The sequence below is a fragment of the Furipterus horrens genome, unplaced genomic scaffold (genome assembly GCF_987537825.1).
Source record: "Furipterus horrens unplaced genomic scaffold, mFurHor1.1.pri manual_scaffold_17, whole genome shotgun sequence".
NCBI classification, from domain to species: Eukaryota; Metazoa; Chordata; class Mammalia; order Chiroptera; family Furipteridae; genus Furipterus; species Furipterus horrens.
Genome location: NW_028327187.1, coordinates 105,404,688 through 105,429,009, shown reverse-complemented (window position 1 = coordinate 105,429,009; position 24,322 = coordinate 105,404,688). Strand labels below are relative to the sequence as shown.

The 24,322-nt window shown below is 39.8% G+C and overlaps 1 protein-coding gene across 2 annotated transcripts in view; it reads right to left on the bottom strand.

Moving 5' to 3' along the window:
* Nucleotides 1–8,896: 8,896 nt before the first annotated feature.
* The window catches only part of APOO (apolipoprotein O), a 56,428-nt gene continuing 41,002 nt past the window's right edge, over nucleotides 8,897–24,322 (bottom strand). The window contains exons 8-9 of one of the 2 annotated variants that reach the window (XM_090264190.1): nucleotides 12,968–13,033; nucleotides 8,899–9,144 (exon numbers count right to left, since the gene is read on the bottom strand). In XM_090264190.1, coding sequence (XP_090120316.1) covers nucleotides 12,998–13,033 — 36 coding nt within the window. In that variant the 3' untranslated portion in view covers nucleotides 8,899–9,144; nucleotides 12,968–12,997. Of the gene's footprint in view, nucleotides 9,145–12,967; nucleotides 13,034–24,322 lie in introns of both variants that reach the window. The other variant, XM_090264191.1, reaches the window with a different exon arrangement.

Here is a 24,322-nt window from a genome sequence, read left to right as displayed (position 1 = left end):
CTCTGGCGGTATCTGGACTGGTGACCTCATTGGCAGGGCTGAAACTCTCACAGCTGGGGGCTGGAGGCTGAGTTACTAGAGCATCTTAAGTCCTTTTCATTCATTGATGAAAAAAAATATTGAGACCATGCAAGTTGAGGGTATAGCAGTGAGGAGGAACAAGGTCTCTAAGCTTTGCAGATTTTGAAATTTATATTAGTCATTATTATATTACATGTGGGGAAATTTGGGGGGGAAGACGACACAGGTAAAAGATAAACAAAATGTGGCCTGGCTGGTATGGCTCGGTTGGTTGGAGCGATGTCCCATAGGCAAAGGGTTGCAGGTTTCATGCTCTGTCCAGTTGCATGCAGGAGGCAACCAATCAATGCTTCCCTCTCACATAGATGTTTCTCTCTCTCCCTTCCTCTCTAAAAGCAATGAAAAAATGTCCTCGGGTGAGGATTTAAAAAAGATAGACAAACTATAACATCGTGATAGTGCAACAAGGAAAATAAACTACTTTTACACTGATGGATCAGAACCCACCCAACTGAAGGCCGGTTTAGACTAAGGCCTGGATGGCAAGGAGCCAACCCTGCAAAGGTCCAGCGCAGGGTTGCTCACCCCAGCACTACTGGCGTTTGGCTGTCCTGTGCATTGGAGAAAGTTTAGCGGCATCAATGGAACTCTGCCTACAAGATGCCAGTAGCACCCACCCTCCCAAGTTGAGACAACCGAAAATGTCTCCAGATGTTGTCAAGTGCGCCTGGAGGGCAGAATCACTAGACTGAGAACCACTGGGCTCAGGCGACAGCATTCCTGGCAGAAGAAACAGGGCCCCCAGCCTGCTTGGCCTCATCAGTCCCAGCTGTCTCTCCTTCTGGGTGAATTTTGTCAACTGTGACAAGTAGCTACAGATCTTAGGGAAGAAAGGGGTAAACCAGGAAGTGGGAATAATTCCTGGTTCAATGCTTCACTCATGGGCTGCTGTTCTTTCCCATTTGCATCCTGAAACTGGGGCCAGTTTCAGACTACAGCAGGCCCCGTGGTCAGGCAGGCACCACCAGTCTGCGCTCTGCGTTACGTCCCTGAAGGGGACTCTCCTGCTGTCCACCAAACTCCGAAAAGGGCCAGACAGCCACATTTCTATCATTCAAGATCAGATTTCTCATTGCTTTTAGCAGCTGTCTTAACTAGAAAAAGTAAATGGGAACAGCTATACCTCAAATGTTTATACTGCAAATTCACCATCCCTAAATATCATCGGTTTCCAAGAAATAAGTTAATGAAATTAAATAAGCCACCAAAAGAAACAACTGAACCAATATCACTTGAACTCCCTGAGTATATTTCGATTACACTTTAAGAAATTCCCCCATCCTCATTTCAGAGAGTATATACAACACTGTATGGGACAGACCAGGGTGTGATGGAAGAGTTCAGAACAAGGTGCTGTTTGGGTAATGCAGGACAGTCTCTTTTTTTTCATTTTAAAAATAGTGAAAATATGAAACATAAAATTTACCATCTGAACCATTTCTGAGTGTACACTTCAGTAATGTTAAGTACAAGATGGGGCAAAGGTAGGTTTACACTTGTAAGTACACAAAACAGAGTTTATTCTTATATTAGTGTATTTATTAATTATTGTATTATTTTCCATACAAACCACTGTGAACCTACCTTTGTCCCACCCTGTATATTTAATTGTTATGCAACAAATCTCCAGGACATTTTCATTTTGCAAATTGGGAACTGTACCCATTAAATAATGGGAGTACCTGCTGGACTGTTTTCTCCACTCCCACATCAATACTTGTTATTGTCTGTCTTTTTCATTACAGCCATCCTAGTAGAAGCAAAGTGGTATCTCAGTGTGGTTTTCATTTTCATTGCCCTAATGACTAATAACATTGAACATCTTTTTTTTTTGAACATTTTATTTGCTTATTTTTAGAGAGAATAGAAAGAAGGGAGAAAGAGGGAGAGAAACATCCATGTGTGGTTGCCTCTTATGCAGCTCCAACCAGGGATGTGGCTCACAACCCAGGCATGTGTCCTGACTGGGAATCTAACCGGCACCCCTTTGGTTTGCAGGCCGGTGCTCAATCCACTGAGCCACACCAGCCAGGGCTGAACATCTCTTTTGTGTGTTTATTGGTCATTTCTATATCTTCTTTGGAAAAAAGTCTGTTCAAATCCTTTGCCCACTTTTAATTGGCTTATTAGTCTTTTTATTGTTGAGTTATAAAATTTCTTTATATATATTTATGGATACAATCTCTTATCAGATATGACTTTTAAATATTTCTCATACTCAATGGGTTGTCTTTTAATTTTCCTGATAGTATTGCTTATAGCACAAACATTTTTAAATTTTGAGGTAGCCCAATGTCTACTTCATCGCTTGTGTGTACGGTGTTGTACTGAAGAGACCGTTGCCCAACCCAAGGTCACATTTTACTCCTTTACCAAGATTTACTCCTTGGCTGTCTTTTGAGAGTTCTAGTTTTAGCTCTTATACTTAGGTCTCGGTTCCCACACAGTCTTCTAAAAGTCTTACCTACTTGGTAGTGTTTTCCTAGGGAAATATTTACAGCACCATCAAAAAAAACAAACAATCAGACTATTGTATTTAAAACAAAATGTGTGATGTGTACTCTTCAGCATTCTGTTCTAGACTGAGAACAATATTTGAAATGAAGCAGTGCTCTCTGTAAGACAAATAAATGCTTTCATAAGTACGTCACTTTTGAATGGAGTAAAGTTTATGACCTATTTACTTATGAACCAGCCCAAACAGCTTGCCTCCATAGCGTGAGGGCAGGAAGAAAGACTCTATTGTGAGAATCAGAAAAAAATCCAATCACTAAGTTGGTCTAAACAAGGAAGCTTAGAGTTTTCTGTGGCCTTCAAAAACTACTTTCTCTTTGCTGAGGAAGATGAATAAAAACTGTTTTTTAATATCTTGTGACCTGAAAATATTTAATGTAAGCATAATAGTCCTTGTATTTATGTTTTCCCTCTAAAACTGAGGGGAAGATGGCATAACATAAACAGACTCTATTTCAACATGCTGTTTTGGGGGGGTCCCCAACATGACCCACACATTAGGTAATTGGCTAAAATGACTCACAGGACTCAACATATAGTTGTATTCATGGCTCAGGTTTATTACAGCAAAGGGTACATGACAAGACCAGCAAGGGCAAAAAACAGGTGCAGTCTGAAGAAATCCACACACGGGCTTCACAGCCTCTCTCCCTTCCAGCCTAGGAGCATGTTCCTTTTCCCAGCGAGGGGAAAAATGCAGACACACGTGTGCAATGCTTCTGTCTAGGGGAGCCCGTTAGAGACTCAGCACCCAAGGTTTTTATTGGGGGGTGGCCACATAAGCTGCCCCTGCCTAACAGCTACCCAGATTCCCGAATCCCAGGAGGAAATCAGGCATCTGAAGTGAATCACATCGTTTGCACCAACAATCTCTGTGACCCGGACAGAGAGGCCATGATACCCACTCAAGCTCTAATTTGACGTTTACTTAAGGAAACATTGAAATCTGTCACCATTTCAATGAGTCGGAGTTTATCCTATCTACAAATGAATAAATAAGTATATTACAACAATAATTATATTATATTATACTATATCATACTCTACTATACTGTGTGTACACTAAGAAAGTTACCCTGGCCTCAGGAGACTATAGTCTACTAGAAATGAAGTGTGAACCAACAAGGGTAGAACATGTACAAGGCCGTAACAAATCTAGAAAGTGATCCAGGAGTTCAGAGAGAAAAGGTTTTCATGTCTAGAGATTCAGTTGTTTGGAGATGTAGGAGTGATGGTGAACTCGATGGGAATCCAAACAAGGTAAAAAGGTTTTACAAGGGTGCAAGCTTTCCCTACATCTCACACCTTGTTACTTGAAATGAGTAACAAGAACAAAGGTGCCCCAAGCGGAACACAGCAATCACACAAATCTATTAGTAATAAGTCAAGCATCTTTACGTCAATGGGACCACTAAGAACCAGTAACACAAAGCGAGGAGTGGAAAACAGTGCCACGTTTGCTTGATAGGACAGATGGGAGGTTCAGAAAGGACACACATTTTCCTCTGCACCCTTGCCAACAATGGCAAGTGGGTTGCATGATGCAGGGAAGGCCCTGGGTGCTCCACGGCCACTTCCGGTTCGAACGGCCTCTGCAGGGTCAATGATACACTAAGCAGTCTCTGCTTTTCTACACGGAAACAACTTCATTCTCAATCTCAGGCAACATGCCCCCAGATGGATCACAGCATCCCTCTTGAGCAATGCTGTAATTGAGGGTTGCCTTCCTGATGAAGGATTCAGAAAATGAATCAGAGATATGACCCCAAACACCATAGATACAAAGATGCACCATAACCTTCTAAAACTTATTTTAATGAAAACAAATGCATCATATTGCATTCACTACAGGAAGGGCCCCCTGATGGGCAACAGGGAACCAAAGTTTACAAAGTAAAGGATATTTTTAATATTAACTTCCTTGCTTTCCTTAGAATTTGTTTTTAAATGTTTTTGTTACTTTCGTTTTTATGTTATATGGGCAAAGGGTTTCAAAAGTCAAACAGTTATCACTAAGTCTGTTGCAAAAAAGAGTCCCATCGCCCGACTCCCTCCATCCTTTCCTTGTGCGCTAATGCCGCCTCCAAAATCCCCTTCCCTTTTGTCTTCCTGGGGTTTCAGGAGAAAATAGTGTACGTATTCTGGCACTATCATTACTTGAAGGCCATTTTCTCATGATTTAGAAGAGAAATGGAAGATACATTAGGTGGCTGATACTTTCCCTGTAGTGAACAAAACATTTAAAATCATTCCTCCAACCACACTCCAATTTGGGGTTACTAACAAAACCCCAGTATTGCATCCCTTAGGACTCACTGCACCTTTACTTTCGAGTGTTGGCAGTAGTCTTTGAATCCTATATCTCTGTCCATCTTGGCCTTTTCCCTTTTCGCCCATCTGTCCTGTCTACTCCCAAGACAGGCCAGCGCTGAAGGGAGAGAGAAGCATTCTGGGACTGACTCTGTGAACACCATGTCTGAAGACTCCTCACAGGCGGGGGATGGGCAGGGAGAAGCGCCACTTCCTTCACTATTCTTTTGCCTTCCAGAGCCACAGTTAAAATCCAACAATAAAGTTCTAGAGTTGAGTAAGAAGATAACGGCCCTTAAATGTGAAATACAGGTGGCTCATTCAGCACTGCTAAGTGAACAAAATGTGAAAGAGTGAAAAGCTTGCCTTATGAAAACAAGCTTTCTCTCTATCCAGAAATTTCCTTGGCTATCTGTTTCATAAACATAAATAAGCTTGAACTTCGGTCATGTCTGGAGTTTGACCTAATTGTACCTTTAGAACTACGTGCTGGCTAATTACTGACTTGAAATTTGAACCTATAAGAATGAAAACAAAACATCAGACAGGAGGTGTACTACGGGGTGAAAACCAAAACCTCAAGCAAGTTTCTTTCAACCAGTGGTGAATGAAACCATTATTTCAAATATTTACCTTAATTAAAATTTAGCCTTGGGTGAGAGTTCAGTCCCACAAATATGTTGCTGGTTCCTCTGACAGTGGTTTTTGAATTAGACTGGGTGGGTACATTGAATTAAAAAGTAAAAACTTTTCCACTCAGGATAAAACATTCAGCTTACATAAGAAGCACGAATACTACTAGTCAGAAAGAAAAATGTTTCTCTAAATATCAAGCCTTCCTCAAAAGATGAGTGCAAAGTATATTCATTAAAACAGAACAATGAAAGCCCTGGCTGAGCAGCTCAGTTGGTTAGAGCATCGCGATTCCCACCGTGCCAAAGTTTCAGGTGAGATCCCCACTCAGGGCACATATGAGAAGCATCCAGTAAATGCATAAACAAACAGATGTTTCTTACTCTCCCTCTCTCTCTTTCTTTATCCTCTCTCCCCTCTCCTCTCTCTCCCCTCTCCTCTCTCTCACCCATTCCCTTTCTCTCTCTCTAAATCAATTTAAAAAAAAACAGGACAATTAAGAGAACAGGATCTCTCTCTTTTCCTGCTGAATTCAAGGATTCTGAACTTTACCTTTAAACTAATAAAAATAAGTAATACTCACTACATGGCCTATTTTAACCATCACTGATTTGGTAGTTAACCACAAGCAAGCCACATTTTTCCACCTATATTTGCAAACACAAGTATTTTGCCTCAACTTTGAACTTTCTTTAGGCCACTTGGATATGATGTCATTGATCCATTACACAGGCCACTACTGGGCTAGGACCCAGCAATGCACTTAGGACAAAAACTGCTGACCCAGTGGCGCAAGCACCTGTCACTGCACTGCCTGGGTGGGTGGTCATTTCTATTGTACTACTACTGTTTTGATTTTGTCCCAAGAGGTGACACAGGTGATAAGATTGATGAAGATATTATTTAGTGCTTCTACTCCCTGTTTTCCCCCACTGAAGCAACTGCTTTTAAATCTTGATTTCTGACCAAGTGATTTTTCTTAGGACTCCAACTACCATATCATAGAACAGACTACACTACATTTGTCTCTTTAGATGAGCTGAAAAACACTCTGTATGGTACAAAACATTCCCTCCAAACCCCCTCAAGTTATTCAAATAGAGCTATGTTGATTAAGTTACAGATGAAACTGGATTGAGATTCATAGTCGTATTAGAAGGAGAAATGGTCGTAAGAACCAGTGCGAATGTTAAGCAGGGTAAAGTACTACCTCGGGACAGAGAAAGACGGTGCAAGCATACCGAGATCAGAAATAAGCTGAGGAAGGAGAGGTACAAAAGAGCACTCTGAAAAGTACATAGAGCTGGAGAAATGCAACGCAGTATGATATGCAAATTTTATATTCTCTACAGTTGGGTATTATTGGAAGGCATGCAGAAAGTGTTTAATATAAAAAGGCAGCGGCACTAGATGCCCACAGAAGGGAAAGATCACAGTACAATATAAAGGGTAACTGAGTTACACTGGCCGGGAAGTGAGTCCCCTGCCGTCCTAGATAGGGACCAGGTACCACTAGGAGCCAGTCCGGTGACCCCGACTCCTACATTCCCCTTGGAGGAATTGAGAGGTTTTAAGGCAATATTTCAATATTGAATAAAGGGTTAAAAGGGGAACATCTTACAGTTGGGAGGAACTCAAATACCTTTTGATTAATGATCCCCAGAACATGCTGTGATGTGGCCATTTCTTCATCCTCTCTAGATCAATCAATCTCAAGAACGAGGGAACTTGTGGACTCTCTAACTTTCAGAAGGGGATGTCGGAAGCCGAGTCAATGGGAAAGGTCTGGAATAATGAGATATTATAATTTAGGCACAGTTTTAATATAGTGAGATGATTAGTATAATAACACAAGTATTTTAGCATAAACGGAAGTAAAAGACTTCTGGGTCACTGGCAGGATTATGCTAGTGACAAGTGTGCTTCAGCTCATTAATTCAGTAACAATGCTGGCACCATTCCTGCCATCTTGAATCTATTAAGTATATTTAATATTAATATGTGCATGTTCCATTTGCATATTGCTATCTTACCAACTGGAATCAATTCTGGAAGGTCAACAGTTAGGAATTTAATTGATGCCACAGGAATATAAAGATGACTTTTAATTTCCAAATCTGATTGAAATTTGGACATTCTCAATTCTCTTTCACATACTGTTCGCTAACCATCCTTCCTGGCTGGCTGATGTCAAAAGAAGCTGCTGCTATTCCCAGTAGCACTGGGAATACGAAGTTCAATGAGCTGGGCATTCAGGGTCCACAAATGTGAATACAAGGCCTATATGCAGAGAATCAACACACAAAACCACCTAGCATTCCTACAGTGGCAGAGGACAGAGCCTAAAAGGGGGGGACCCAAAAAACCCTGGAATTTATAACAAAGTATATATTCTTACATGTTCAAACTTCAGTCACCTTGAAAGTACTCAGCATTGGATGTAATACACCTATCAAGACATCTTTTTCCACTGCTCAAAACAGTTTTTGAACTTGTTGATTTTGATGCCTTTTAGTGCTTCTGCTGCTTTTTGTTTCACCTCTTCCACAGAGGCAAAACGTGTCCCTTTGGGGACGGAAACAAAAGTCGCTTGGGGCGAGATCAGGTGAATAGGGAGGGTGGGGTATGGGGGTCATGCGGTTTTTGGTTAAAAACAGCTGAGCACTCAGCATGGTGTGGGCAGGTGTGCTTGCAAATCACCCATCATGAAATGGGCAAATGTGCTGAAATGGTCTTCAAAAAAAATTCACTGACAAATGCAGCCTCTTACAGCAACGCCAGCTGGTACACTGATACAGGTGGCTTTATAGAACACTCAGCTAGAGGGGGAAGTCTGCATTACAAGGGGCCCACCCTCCAGAAGATAATTCCGGTTTGTTTTGGGTCCCCTCCTTGTAGTTCATTATGTATCTCTCACTGGCACTGAAGAAATGGAAGCGCTGTAAGAGCTGGGAGGCAACAACACACAAGGATTCCCAGTCACTATTTCCTTCTGTATGTCTTCTAACCAGTGTCAGGTAGACTATTACTTACAGGTTTTGTGCTTTGTGCTAGCTATAAAGCATTGTCCCTTAGCTCCAGGGCCACTCTTGTCAACTCGCCTCTCTTGTGGGGCACAGACTGCAGATTACCAGCTGATACTCTAAGAGGAGTTAACGGTTTTCACAAACACACGTATACTCAGAGATACACACAATACATGCTACACACAGAGACATACCATACATACCACATGTACCTCCACATACATGCATACTCACAGACACCATTCTCCCCCCAATACACACTGGCACTAGATACACTCAAACTGTCACTCCATACTATTGGGGGGAAAAAAAGCAGGACAACATTTTTTAACTTAGAATTTTAATTATGTACATAAATAGCAACATGAGAACAAGAAGTTCTAAGGCTTGTACATTATCTCTAGGTGAAAAGATTTCAGATTAGTCCCTCTGTAGTATGGCATCACCCAAGATAACAAAGAGGCCTAGTATATTTTTCCTCAAGAAGAAAGCCAGTTTACTACATTCGATACTGACGTCTCTTCCACTTTTCTGTAGAAATACTGGTTTATCGTATGGAGTTCCCAATGTTTACCTATAACTAAAAGAGAGAAAAAATAAGTAAACTTTGCTAGAAAAATAAAAAGAACTCTAAAATTTTACATTTTGAAAATTCTTTAGGTTTACATAGAGACATCATAACAAATATTTATATTACTATTATATGACCATGAGGATCATAAGGAGCAAGAGAAAACTGTAAGTATTCTCATTTTATAGACAGGTAACTAAATACCAGAAAGGTTTTATGTTTCATCAATACTACATTCAGATTCTCCACTAGCTGTGTATCTGAGCATAATTGCACAGACGGATGGATTTATAAATAAAAAATAAATGCCTAAATGGCACAGCAACACCACATTTATCCCTTTCTGAAAACTAAACAATTATATTTCTGCCCGTCTGCTGGAGAAGAACATGATTATGTCACTGCCTGACATCTTCCTTTCCTCATATCACCCCGTCATTCTTTTCTGGAACGAGATACACAGCAATATAAAGACACAACAAAGATAAACCAGCTCTTCTCCATATTCCTTTTCCCTAATATGGAAAGAATCTACTTAGCAATTAGAGGTTTACAAATATTTTAGAGAATAGTGACTACTCATTTGATTTTTTTAAAGATAAAACCAAAAATTCTTAAATTAAAACATGTAAACCACTAGCTTACCTTTTCTATCTCAGTTTATTAATCTGTTTTGCACTTCTCTAAGAATTCAATAGATTTACTGCATTGCTAAAAACTATAATCTAGAAACAACCTACATTAATAAGGATTCAATAGATCATGGTAGTCCATACTAGGAAATTATTATGCAGCTAGAAGAGGAATGAGGTAGATTTATAAGTACCAATAGGGAAAGATGTACATAATATATTAAGTGAAAAAAAGGTAAGTTCATTCATTCAATACAGTTAAACACAGCACTGTGTATGTATTACTCTTACCAAAAAATTGAACCTAAATTTGATGAAGCCTTCAGATCCATCAGTTTAACAGCACATCAGATGCACATCTGGCCCCACTCACTGGACATGCTGATTCTGGGGTAGGGCCTAGGCCTCTGCCTCTTAACCAGTTCCTCAGGTAATTTGTTTGTATAACAAGATTTGAGAACTCCTGACTTCGGGTTACTATATGAAGAGCTTTGATGTGAAAGAGGATCTGGATTTGTTTTCTATGACCCCTAATGCAGGATCACGACTATTGTGTATAAGTTATGAGGAGATATATATTTGCTTTGTATAAGAAATAGCTTCCTGGACTTCCGGCCAACGTGGAGGCATAGACAGACTTGCTGCGTCTCCCTCCAGAACTAAGCAGGAATACAACTATTGCAGAACTAGAAACAAGCAGAAGTTCCAGAAAATCAAACCACATGGAAGTCCAGCAAACAAAGATATAAAGAAGAAATACTCATCCAGACAGGTAGGAGGGGCAGAGCCGGGGCAGAGAGGATGCGGTGTGGTGGCAGCGGCAGCGGTGGCAGCGGCAGGCTGGCAGAAAGCGCAGTCACGCCTTTTAAAAAGTCAGGAGGGACACCTGGGGAGCGTTCCCAGCTCCTCACCAGACCTCGCAGCCCATGGTTCCAGCACCAGGGAAAAAATCAAGCCTCATTGCTTCTGACTCTGCAGACCAGGGGGGGTTGGGGTGGAGGCAGAAACTGCCAGTCTCTTAGCAGAGTCCACTTGTTTAAAGGGCCCCCACGGTCCTAGAACGTCCGCAGACCCACCCACTCTGGGAACGAGGGACAGGGCAGCAGCTAGAGGGGCACCAGTCTGATGCGGAAGTGGAGAGGTGCCTGGAAAAGGGGCGAGTGCTGGACAGGCGGCATTGTTCCCTCTCGGACCCCTTCCCCACATACAGTGCCACAACGTGGTGAAACAGGTCGCCCTGTACTGACAAATTCCTAAGGCTCTGGCCCTTACAAGGTAACAGGAGTGACAGCTCTACCTGGGACACAGAGGCAAACAAACACAGGAGCCTGTCATAATGAGGAGACAGAGAAGTATGGCCCAAAAGGGGGAACGGATCAAGGTTCCAGTGGGAGAACTAAGCGACAAGGAGATAGCCAACCTAACAGATGAGGAGATGAGACAACCTAACAGACGCAGAATTCAAAACAATGGTGATAAAGATGCTCACAAGCTTGACAGATATGCTTGAGTACAGTAAACGTATAAGAGAAGAAGTGAAGTACCAAACCCTATATATAGTATGTTTTTTTCCTAGACATGCACATCTATGATAGTTTAACTTATAAATTAGGTATAGTAAGAGATTAATGACAATAATAAAATAGAACAATTAGAACAATATACTGTAATAAAAGTTATGTGACTGTGGTCTCCCAAAATATCTTATTATACTATAGGCACAACGTGAAATGCAGGACAAAGGGATGATTCATGTCCTGGATGGGACAGAGTGGGACAGCGCAAAATTTCATCATGCTACTCAGAACAACATGTAATTTAAAGTTCGTAAATTGTTTATTTCTGGAATTTTCCATTTAATATTTTTGGACCACAGTTGACCACGAAAGTTGAAGCTATGGATGAGAGGGAACCAATTAAGTATTTTGTTGTATTTCCTAGTCTTTATCCTCTCTAAAAATGTATCATACTATCTTTTATTTCCTCCATTTAACAGTAATTGTGTACATGTTCCCATGCAATTAAATATTATTAAAACATTAATAACATTCCTCTTATGGATAGACCATGATAAGTCATTTTCTTGCAGCTGAATATCTAGATTGTTTCCAAATATAATCTAATTATCAGGAAATCAAACCTCCGCTGCCTTGCAGCATACCTCTTCAGGGGAAAGGCTAAGGGAGTAAACCCCGACAGAAAATCCGGAGCCGGAGTCCCTAAGGCGGTTTGACGTTGTAGTCAACACCGGCAACTCCTGCGGCGCACCTGAAGCCAAGCTGTATTGACTCCGTCTTTCCCTTGGACCCTTCAGCTGCGAAGAGAGGGGGGGTCTGCTGCATGGGCAACAGCAGACCCTCCATATCACCCTGCCCAGGCTCTGTAGCTTCAGCTTCACTGGAGAGGACACTCCAGCGTCATTGCAAGATGTCGATTCAACACGGGAGGAGACAGATACCGTGTCACTCCCGAGTCGGACTGCACAGCCATTTTCGGCGGTGCAGATAGACTCTTAAGAAGCTACACCATCGTCTCTCGAGACGGACGGCTGCCGACGACGACGACTCTATAATGTTTAATATGCACACAAAATAATATAACTAGTGTTTTGTACTTAGCAAGCACTCAATGAGTAAATATTAAACAAATGAAAATAAATGGTGAATTGAATATAAGATCAGAAGAAATCAAACTGATTTTCTGACTTACTCTCATATCATCCTAAATTTCTCCAGCCTCAGGTTACTCAATCTTTAAAGAAAGGATAATTACACCTATGAATTTCCTAAGTCAATTATAATAATATCTCTATGTAATCTTCAACTTCTCTCCAACAGTCATACCTTCAACAAATGTTTAATGAGTGACTATTAGATGAGTACACGTATACTTACTATAGTGACGTTTGAAAAAAAGAAACCTGAGAAATGATGACATTTTTCAATTGTTTGAAATTATAAATCACAACTGTCAAGTTCTAGCTTGTCTGAAAAACCCAGGTACGTCTCAGGAACAAACACAATTATGTAAGTCATGGCACTTAAATCCATAAATTAAAGATGGAATGAAATATCATCCTGATCCTGTTTCCACATAAAGTTGAAACTGTTATAATTAATTTACAGAATTAAATTAATTAAAGACAGCTCATTTTAGCTGTTGCTAGCAATGATAAAAATAACTAGTTTTTTATTCTTTACCTGATTAAAATGGGCAGAGAATGGAGCGTTCTACTTATTTCCGGGGGAATTCTTCACATTTCCGGGCTTATAAAACAAAAAGTAAGAAAATTAGTACAGTTTCAAAGGAAATAGTAAAACTTTTAAAGAAATCGCGGAACATCTCAAAGTGCTAGTCTTCAGCATTTGGCTGATATAAACACTAAATATTATTATAATGCAAAGTAACCCATTTCTCAGTCAACTTAAGGAATTATCAATACCAAGACGCCTGGAGGGCTGTGCTACAGAGAGTGACTTAGGCACAGAAGACAGCAGGAAATGAAGCTCCATAAATTCTCACTATACAGTCAGCCAAACAGCTGATTCTATTTTAAAAAATCAAATCAACAGTGAAAAGATTTCTTTACTACTTCATGCCATGGCCACTGTTGAAGAAGGTTTTACACCTATGGGGATGCATCCCACGGGTACTCTGCTGTGTGCATCATCCACTATAGGGGCCAAATCACAAAATGTTTACTCTGAAAGAGGTTATAATCGGACCACACCCATTCTGCCTGGCCACCATCTGGGAACATATAATTAGGTCATGTCATCCATGAGAAGTGATGTAGCAAAGTTTCTAGTGGAAGAAATTTATGTGCTAAGTGTTTAAGGCCTTACTTTCTTTCCTATATGCTTTTAAGACCTTAATTCTGAAAACACATTAGTAAGACCTGATGTACATCAAGGATCTGAGCTCTCATGAGATGGCAACCTGAAAAACACTAGACTGCAGTGAAGTGGGCAATGGTTCTGTGGTCTAGACTTGGTGCAGGTTTGCCTGGTGGCCTTCTCTCAGAGTTATCCATGGGTGAAGGGGGGTGGGGAGTAAGAAAGCGGAAACATGTGACTAACCCTGTAATTTCAGGGCATGGTTTCCAGGCAACTTCAGGCTTACTGGAGTCTTTGCGAACTGGTCTGTAAGCATGAGGATCACATCCTGGCTTGACCACGTTATACTGTTTATACCCATTTGTCCCAGCATAATGAACAGTACCCCCTTTCACTCTCTAGAGTATCCTAAGTTTGGATGATAAATTATATGGTCACCCTATGTAGAGACCAAATCCACTTGACAATCAAGTTCTGGGGAACAAGGCCATAAGTATTGCTTGATAGATCATCATACAATACTTAGGTCTACTTGTTGCTATGAACCGAGTCCTAGAGGACTCGTTGCCTGTGTCTTATTCTATTCATTCAGAGTCACTTTCACACACACACACACACACACACACACACACACACACGCATGCATGCATGCACGCACGCACACTTTCAGGGACCTTGTAATTGCTCTTCCAACTTGCCAAGCTCTTTCCTGTGAGAAGACCTTTGCAAAATGTATCCTTGACCTAGAATGATCAATCCCAAATTTTTGCCTGGCTAAATGCTATCCATCCTTTAGATCAAGGCTTTTCTCTGTCCACTGCCCTTTGATTTAGATAAGAACCTTTTATTCACATTCATAGTATCCATGAGCTTCCTGATTTGTGTCCATCTTTCACTCATGTTTGAATCCTTCACTAATATATAAGCTTCATGAGGGCACACTATCCCTAGGAGCTTCTAATACATAGTATTCAAACACTTGTGTAAAAAAAAAAGTTTGGGTAGGCTCTGGCCAGGTAGCTCAGTTGGTTGGAGCATCATCCCGATATGCCAAGGTTGCAGGTTCAATCCCCAATCAGGGCATACACAGGAATCAACCAATGAATGCATAGGTGAGTGGAACAACAAGTCAATGTCTGTCTCTCTCTCTAACATCAATCAATAAATTTTTCTTAAAGTTTAGGTATGTAATTAATAAAGAACAAGGAGAGGCTTATGGAGGTAAGTGAGATAACGATGTGCAACAATTGGGTCTGTCATAAACACTATGTGGTTCTCGCTCTGGCTAGAATAGCTCGGTTTGTTGGAGCGTCATTTCATGCACTAAAAGGTCATGAGTTCGATTCCCAATCAGGGCATAAAGCTAGGTTGCAGGTTTGATCCCTAGTAGCATGTATATAGGAGGCAACTGATCAATGTTTCTTTCTTACACTGATATTCCTCTCTCTCTCCTCCTTCCTGTCTCTCTAAAATCAATTTAAAAATCTATCCTCAGGAGAGGATAAAAAAACAAAACAAACTATGAGGTTCTCTACCTAGTTAAATACACTTTAGGTCTATATTACCTTAACATAATGCTTGTCAAGTACTTCTGGTGATATTCTTATACAATCTACTATCTATACTTGCCAGCACCTCAATCTCAAAAATATAAGCTGCTAAATTCATAGGCTTTTTTAATCTTTTGGACATTAGGAAAATTAGCACATAAAAACATTCTTTTGGTTGAGGAAAACAACAGTGTTGCTAGGAAAATTTTCTTGTTTGGTTACATATCACTTATAGCATAACAAAACAAGACAGTCAAATATCTCACTAAAGAAATATTGAGCCCATCCACCCTATTACAAATCAGATCTCTCTTGGCAGAAACCTTCATGACCTCAGAAGAAAACAACATTCTGACTTCAAAAGACAGTCTGTGATTTAACACAAGCCAAAAATTAACTTTTTGCATTTTCAGACTAAAAAACTTATTTAAAATATTTTATAACTCAATCATTCTCCTTAAAGTCTAATCTTATATATATTTGGTTTCATTTCTTTTAGTAATCAATATATTTATTTAGCCCAATATATCTAAAATATTATTTCAGCCCTGACTGGCGTGGCTCAGTGAGTTGGGTGTCATCCAGCAAAACGAAAGGTCACAGGTTTGATTCCCAGTCAGGGCACATGCTTGGGTTGCAGGCCAGGTCCCTGGTTGGGGGCGTGTGAGAGGCAGCAGATCTATGTTTCTCTCCCTCTCTTTCTCCCTCCCTTCCCCTCTCTCTAAATGAAATCTTTTAAAAAATAAATAAAATATTATTTCAACATATGATCAACAGAAAAATGAGATAATTTACATTCTTTTTATTTCTACCATGTCTCCTAAATTTTTTTAAAGATTTTATTTATTTATTTTTAGAGAGAGGGGAAGGGAGCGAGAAAGAGAGGGAGAGAAACATCAATGTGTGGTTGCCTCTCGCATGCCCCAAATGGGGACCTGGTGTGCAACCCAGACACGTGCCCTGACTGGGAATCGAACCAGCGACACTTGGTTCACAGGCCGGTGCTCAATCCACTGAGCCACACCAGCCAGGGCCCATGTCTCCTAAATTTGATATGAATTTATACTTATAGCATACCTCAATTCAGACTAGCTACAGTTCAAGCACTCAGTAGCTAATGGCTGCCATATTGAACTACACAGGGCTAGAGGAATAAGCTAAACAACACTATGACGGTCAGTTTCAGGTGTCACCTTGGCTAGGCTATAGTAGAAAATTCATGGCAAAAAATTTGTTTCCCCACAAACATGAACAATAATTTCTATTAGCAAAATTAAAACATTTATTTTAATCAAAACATTTATTTGTAATTAGTATGCACTACCATGTAAAGAAGACTTCCTAGCCCAACCTTTGAGGTACAGCAGTCCACTGAAATGTCCGAGTCTTTACCAGCTGAATCATTTTGATTTATTACTTAACTTCTCTAAAATGCCGTTTCCTCGTTTGTAAAGTAGGGATAATAACAGAACCTGCCTCACAGACTCTTCTGGGAGCAAAGAGTTTAGTGACCCCGGCCAAGTTCACAGCAAGTGCTCAATAAACACCTAGGTTTTTGGATGAGGAAATAAAAGGCAAGGATAAATGACCTGTTAAAGACCCCAGTGAAATTCCAGTTCACTAAATGTGGCAGACAGAATAATGCTCCCCACCCCCAAATATGTCTGCATCCTAATCCTGGAACCCGTGACTGTTAGTTACTTCACACCGCAGAGAACTAAAGTGGTACCGGAATTGAGGTTGCTAATCAGCTAATCTTACAAGGGGAAGATTATCTTGGATTACCTGGGTGGGCGCAGTGGTACCACATGCATTCCTACAGCTAAGACGAGGCAGAAGACAGGGTCAGAGAAATGAGAAGTAAAATGGAACTCAACCTGAAGCAGCTGGCTTTGAAGATGCAGAAGGAGGGCTATGACCCCAGGAATGCTGCAGCCTCTAGAAGCTGGAATAGCCCCTCTGCTGATGGCCAGCAAAACAGACCTTGGTCCTCTAAGTGCAGAGAACTGAAGTCTGTCAAAAACCTGAATGAGCAAGATGCTCCCCTGGAGCCTCCAGAAAGGACTGTAGTCCAGCTGACACCTTGATTTAGCACCAGGCTTCTGATCTACAGAGTCTAACATAAATTTGTATTACTTTCAGCCAGTAAATTTGTGATCATTTGTTATAGAAATAATAAAAGACTAAAATACTGATAGGGAGGACTCTTGACTAACGGGGGATAAGCCTCTTCCAATGGGAGATGTTCTCTTCTCTGGCAGAAGCGAAAATGTGCAGTGTCATATGACATCTGTCCTGGCCAGTGTGCTAGCGTCTGTCCATTCTATGTGTTTCTTACATGGATAAGCTCACTTAATCCTCAAAACAGCCCCCGTGAGCTACTACCGCCATTTCTCAGGGCTCCAGAGCAATTTCCAAAAGGTTTCTGGTCCTGAAAGAGGTGGGGTGGCGATGGAGCCTCCTGTGCCCACTGCGAAGTCCACTCTCTCGGCCTCCAGGCCGCGTTGCCTCCTGCCAGGTCTACCTTTCTCCTATCGAAAGTGTATGCCTTTTGAAAAAGATGATTTTTTCCCCAGGACTTCTAACGTTTTATTTTGCTAAGTAATGGTGTTTAAAAAAGAAAAAAGAAAATTCATTGTCTAGTACTGGTTTTTCTTAGAATTGTAAACAGCAAAATCTAGAGGGCACAAATTCAGGACAAATTTATTTAGCTTTATAGAAAACTCACCACATTGTCCTTATTTTTATTTTATTGTGGTGAGAACACTTAACATGAGCTCTTCCCTCCTGACAAAATCTTAAGTGTGCAATACAGTATTGCTAACTACAGACACAATGCTGTACAGCAGCTCTCTGGAACATGTTACTCTTGCATAACGAAAACTTTACACCCATTGAACAACTCCTCATTTCTCTCTGCTCCAGTCCCTGCCCACCACCACTCTACGCTCTACTTCTATGAGCTTGACTATTTTAGATACTTCATATAAGTGTAATTATGCAGTATTTCTCCTGTGCTTGGCTTATTTCAAAGATGATCATTTTAAATCATTTAATTCACATAACTTACAGCTAAACTGGATTGTGCTTAGAAAGTCAAGGAACTTCAAATGGAGGAAGAGAAAGCAGGATCTATTTACTCAGGGTGGTGGCTTCTGCTTCCCCTTCATATTCCTGCTGAGCCAACTATTAAAAAGCTCAGCTTCAGAAGTTCTGCTCAGTTTTCATGTTAGTAATGGGTTTACATATTTCTTTATGTATTTTCCTGCCCTTTGAAGAATTAGATTTTTATTTTTAGTTATTGTTGGACTCCAATAGTCATTCTACAATTCTTTGATAGTTAACTTGTTACATGTTATTTCTTCTGGTGGGGATCAGTTGTCATGTCTGTAGTTCCCATTAATCTAGAAGAATTGTCTTTAGTGACCTCGACGATTTTTTTTTTAGAGAGATGGGAAGGAATGGAAAAAGAGAGGAAGAGAAACGTTAATGTGAGAGAGTAATACATCAATCGGTTGCCTCTTGCATGCCCTTAACTGGGGACCTGGCCCCCAGCCCAGGCATGTGCCCTGACTGGGAATCGAACTGGCAACCTTTTCAGTTTGTAGGCCAGCACTCAATCCAGTGAGCTACACCAGTCAGGGCTAACTTGTTACATGGTTTAAAAACCTAGTGAAAACAAACATGACATTACTGAGACATACTGCTGTGTTTGGCTATTTATAGGACAACTCCAAAAGAGCCATCTGTGACCCTGGGGCCTCACACCCACAACTAGCCTCCTCAGAGATGGAGGCCAGTTGTGGGAGTTAGATTGAGACTTAGACTGAGACTATTCTGAAAAAGTTAGCAATGGACAATCAATAAATAGTCTCAAGCTTTTAAGCGGCTCCTCGAGTCAACAAGTAAAAACCATAATGGAAAAAAAATCAATAAATCAATTATATTAAGAACTTCTGATCAAAAAACACCAGAACTGAAAAGACAAGCCTCAAATTGGGAGAATACATATGTAAACATGTGACCAAAAAAATATTAGTATCTAGGAAAAAAATAAAGAACTTTTATAAATCATTAAGAAAGGGACAAACCCTGGCTGGTGTAGCTCAGTGGATTGAGCGTCGGCCTGCGAACCAAGTGTTGGTGGTTCGATTCCCAGTCGGGGCACATAACCAGGTGGTACGTCAGGTCCCCAGTTGGGGGTGCGAGTGAGAGGCAACCACACAGTGATGTTTCTTTCCCTCTCTTTCTCCTTTCCCCTCTCTCTAAAAATAAATAAACAAACAAATTTTTTAAAAAAGGGACAAATGACCCATATAAAAAAAGGCCAAAAGACATGAACAGGCACTTCAAGAAGAAGAAATCAATAAATATGTGAAAAGATGCTCACCCTCATTAGGAATCAAGGAAAGGTACATTAAAATAACAATGAGCCATGGCCAGGTGGCTCAGTTGGTTGGACCATCATCTTGTACACCAAAAGGTTGCAGGTTCGATTCCTGATCAGAGTACATACATAGGTTGTAGGTTTGATCCCTGGCTGGGGTGCATATGGGAGGCAACTGGTCAATGTTTCTTTCTCACATTGATGTTTCTCTCTCTCTCTCTAAAAATCAGGAAATACATCCTCAGATGAGGACTGAAACAATGAGAAATTCTGGGACCATTTTGACATGCTAGAAAATGAGGAAACTATCACAGACTACTTGGGTCATGTCAAAAGGACTCAGCTAACTTCTACTAGTCAAAATAGGACAATTTGAAACTTTAATAAGGGTAAGAATTACAAAGCATTCAAACCCAAATATGTTAAAATCTAAAAATCCATAATGATATTCTATTATTTTTAAAAAATTTTTATTGTATTTTTTCTATTAACATTTATCATAATGACATTAAAAAAAAAAACTGGTGACGCTTTGAGAATGAGAAGAAACCAATTTATTCTTTTGAAAACTGTATAAATAGTCCTGGCTGGTGTGGCTCAGTGGGTTGGGCATTGTCCCGCAAACCAGGGGTTGGCGGTTCAATTCCCAGTCAGGGCACATGCCTGGGTGGCAGGTTAGGTCCCCGGCTGGGGTCGTGCAAGAGGCAGCCAATGGATGTTTCTCTTGTACATCCATGTTTCTCTCCCTCTCTCTCTCCCATCCCCTCTCTAAAAAAATAAATAAAATATTTAATTAAAAAAAACAATATAAATAAGATATTAAAAGATCAAGCATTGGTCCTGCCTTTCCCATAAGTGGGTAACTGTAGATGGGGGAACGTGCTTCCTTATTCAAGTACTCCAGCTACTATGTGTGAAAATGAAATGACAGAAGTGAAAAGACACTACTTTCCAAGCCCAGTGAACCAATGGGCCTAGGCATTGAGTGTCAACAGCCACTAACACCGAAATAGCAAAGTAAGAACCAGACTTGTGTCTACATAGACCTACAGCCTTGCCAACGGGATCAAACATGACCCTGATGAAGCAGCCTCTGGATCCAGCCACCAATCTACGGAAAATGCAGAGAAGAGCGGAACCTATTCAACTGCGCCACAAGTGTGCAATTAGCAAAACCCAAGCTGTTGGAAACGTTGCGGGTCCAACATGCTAAGTTCTTTTTTAATAGAGACATTGTAAGGAAAATAAAAGGACAGAAGGGGAACCTGTAGATTAAAAGTGACTTAAAAGGCAAAAACAAACAAACAAACAAAAAAAAGACTTTAAAGGCATATGAAGTCAGAAATAATAACAGGCAAGACTAAAGTGACAGGGATAAATACTTAAGTTAAAAAGCCATAAAGAAACAGAAGGGAGTTATTAGTATAAAAGTCAGAATGGCAGGTATTTTTGAACGGATGAAGAAGACTGATTGGGGTGGGTTACATGCAGGGGCTTCTGGGGTGGCTAGCAAAGTTTTGTTTTTTGTTTTTGTTTTTGCCCTAGATGATGGTTACAAGGGTGTTTGCCTTATAATAATTCCCTCAGCTATAAAAAAAAAAGTAAGTTGTTGAAGGAAAGTCCATTCTTGGGGCAACTGGAGAAATCTGAATATTAGGTAATGTTCATTTAAACAATGAAATGTTAATATTCCTCAGTATGGTAATAATACTGTGACTATATGAGACAAGTCCATGTTCTTTAAAAATACATGCTGAAAGTGCAATGATGTCTACAACTAACTCTTAAATAGTTCAGAAAAATAAAATACAAGTGTATGTGAGCACCCACACGTGCAAAAAAATAAAGCGAATGCAGCAAAGTATTCATTGGTAAATTTAAGTGACGGTATATTCATTGTACTCTTGGGGCGACTGTTCTGTAGTTTTGAGATTGTTTTTTCAAAATAAAAATTGTGGAATAAAGTAAAACCACACACACACACACACACACACACACACACACACACACACACACACAATTTTAAAGCCAGCAGACTGGCAAAAATGGAAACAACCACTGAGGAAGCCTACTTGGCGCCATCTAGTAAAACTGATGTGCAGACCCTATGAGTCCGGAATCCTAGCCCTGAAAAACTTTTAATAAACTATGACACATGTACAAAAATGCTAACAGGTCTGTGTGCAACAACAATATAATGAAAACCACCCAACCAGCCAACAACATGGACATTTTCCCACAAAGATGTATGAGTATTCTACAGCAGTGAAAATGAATAAACTACAACCATACATAGGCAATAAACAATGTTAAGGGAACAAAAGTTATAAAACAATACCTATAGTAAGACTCCCTCTAGATAAACTATATATTTATGATAAAAGCAAAAACAGGCAAGCTCAACTACAGTGATTTAGAATACGTATGTATGTGGTTAAACTAAGGAAAGTTTAAAGAAAAACAAGGGAATGAAAAACAAAAATCTGGGGAGATAGAGGGCCAGGGAGAACTTAAAAGGCATTGGCAATTTCCTATTTTTAAAGGTAGATGGGTGATTGGCATATGTGTGGTCATTATACTGTTTGATTTTAAACTGTATATATATGTTGATCCTTGAACAGCACAGGTTTGAGCCACTTACATGTGATTTTTTTTTCAATAACTACCTGTACTACTCTGGATCTGAGGATGGTGGTCCATGGATGTGGAGGGCTGGCTGTATGCATTGATCTACACCATTTTCTATACAGGACTTGAACATCCACAGATTTTGGTATGCTCGGGGGATCCTGGAACCAATCTCCCACAGATAACAAAGGACAACTAAGTTTTGGGTAAGTCAAAAGTTATACATGATTTGACTATGTGAAGGGTCAGCACCCCGAATCTGTGTTGTTCAAGGGTCAACTATATATGTTCTTTTATCTCAAACAAAAACAAACCCTAGACCACACTATGATGACAATATTTCTGGACACACCCATCACTGCTTCACACTTTGGACAAAGAGTTCACTTTAGCTGAAGCACATAAATTCCTCTTAACTGACCAACGACAATGACTGAATTGAAAGGCAACCTCATCCAAACTATTGGTACAGGACTCAGTGCAAATATTGACAATTCCTAAAAGGGAAAAAGGATGTGGCAGAGCAGAAAAATGCCCCAGACTTATTTAGGGTCTTTGAGAATAATACAGCTCTAAGGGAAATAATAAAATTGAAAATTGAGCCATCATTCACACTACTTAAAATTGCAGGGCCTTGTTTTAAAGAGAGTGTCTACAAATTTCTTTGGCTATTTACAACCAAAATCATGTACATCTGTTAAACCATTATGGTACAAACAATTATGAATTAAGTTGCATCTAACAGAGACTGGTAACTGAAGCATGACTAGAAACTCAATCTTCAGACAAGCTAAGGAACCAACAAAAATCTCGTTCATAAAGTGTCCCCCAATTTCCTTTAAAGAAACAGTTTCTAAGCTCTAAAAGATTACTGTTCCAGGGTAGCTTAAATCTCTGTTCTCATTAAGAAAACAAACAAACAAACAAAAAATCACTGAATCTCACTAAATCAAACAAGAGGAGTGCAGAGGGACCAATAAAAAATAAATAATGGCATCTCACTATCAAATAATTCCTGAACTCTAAGTATATCAAAATCTTGAATTAAGAGCCTTCCGCTGTTTTTTATTTAAAACTTGTGCTAATTGTTTAGGTCGTCGGCATTGACTGTATTACGTTCTATTGAGAACAGCCAAGAAAATTAAGCTTTGAGAGTAAACAAATGAAAGAATACTTCATGACTCTGATGAGGATAAGGGCTTAGAAGAGGAAAGAAATGCAGAACAGCCATGAGCTAATTACACATCTTTATTATTCTCCCCAAACGCATGCATATAAATGTGAGTAGATTTAAAATCTAACATTTTTCTTTGTTTTTCATTGATGTATATGACTTTCATTTGTTCCTATTTACCAGAAACCAGTTTTTAGTATATTCAATGTTTAAGACAAAAAGATGCTGTATTTACAACTCTGATTCATGTAACATTTTAACATAAGTTGTAACAACTCTTAACTTCAAAACATATAGATAGAAAACATATAGAAAACTGCTTCAAAAACAACTTGACTTTTTAAAACAGTACATGCCTTTCTAGGTTTTACTTAAATGCTAAAAAAAAAAAAAGCATGTAAAATCTAACATTTTCAAATGGTCATAGAATGCTGTTTAACTGGCAGTCCAACCACAGTGCCATTGCTTGAGCACTGGGCTGAATCCGAGCAGAGAAAACTATTTCCAGGTAACAGGCTCCAGGTGTGCGTGTGTCTGGCTGACAACACGGTGAACACTCAGAACTGAGGTTGAGTTTCACTTTCTACACTTCTTTCGAGAGCTGTGTATAGGTTCCCTGACATTCTAGTGTTTTCTTTCTCATATAAAACTCAGTGCGGACTTTAAGGAATTTTTTAAACAGGAAAGGAAGCTTCCAAAGAAAATATCAAAAATGAAAGTAAAAAAATGAGTGCTTATTCTTTAAAAGGGATTGCCAAAGGGCACTTGATGTTAATACACAACTTCCTCCTCAAGAGCTAGTTTAAAGAGGCTCAACAGACTAATGCCTTTAGAAACCATCAGTACAAAAATTAGTCCAGATTTCAAAGGAAGATTATTTATATATACAATGAGGAGGGCTTATAATTTATTCTATAACATTACGTCCAAATTCCAGGTCCAAATTCTTTATTTTCATTTTGAAAGAGTTATTTATACTT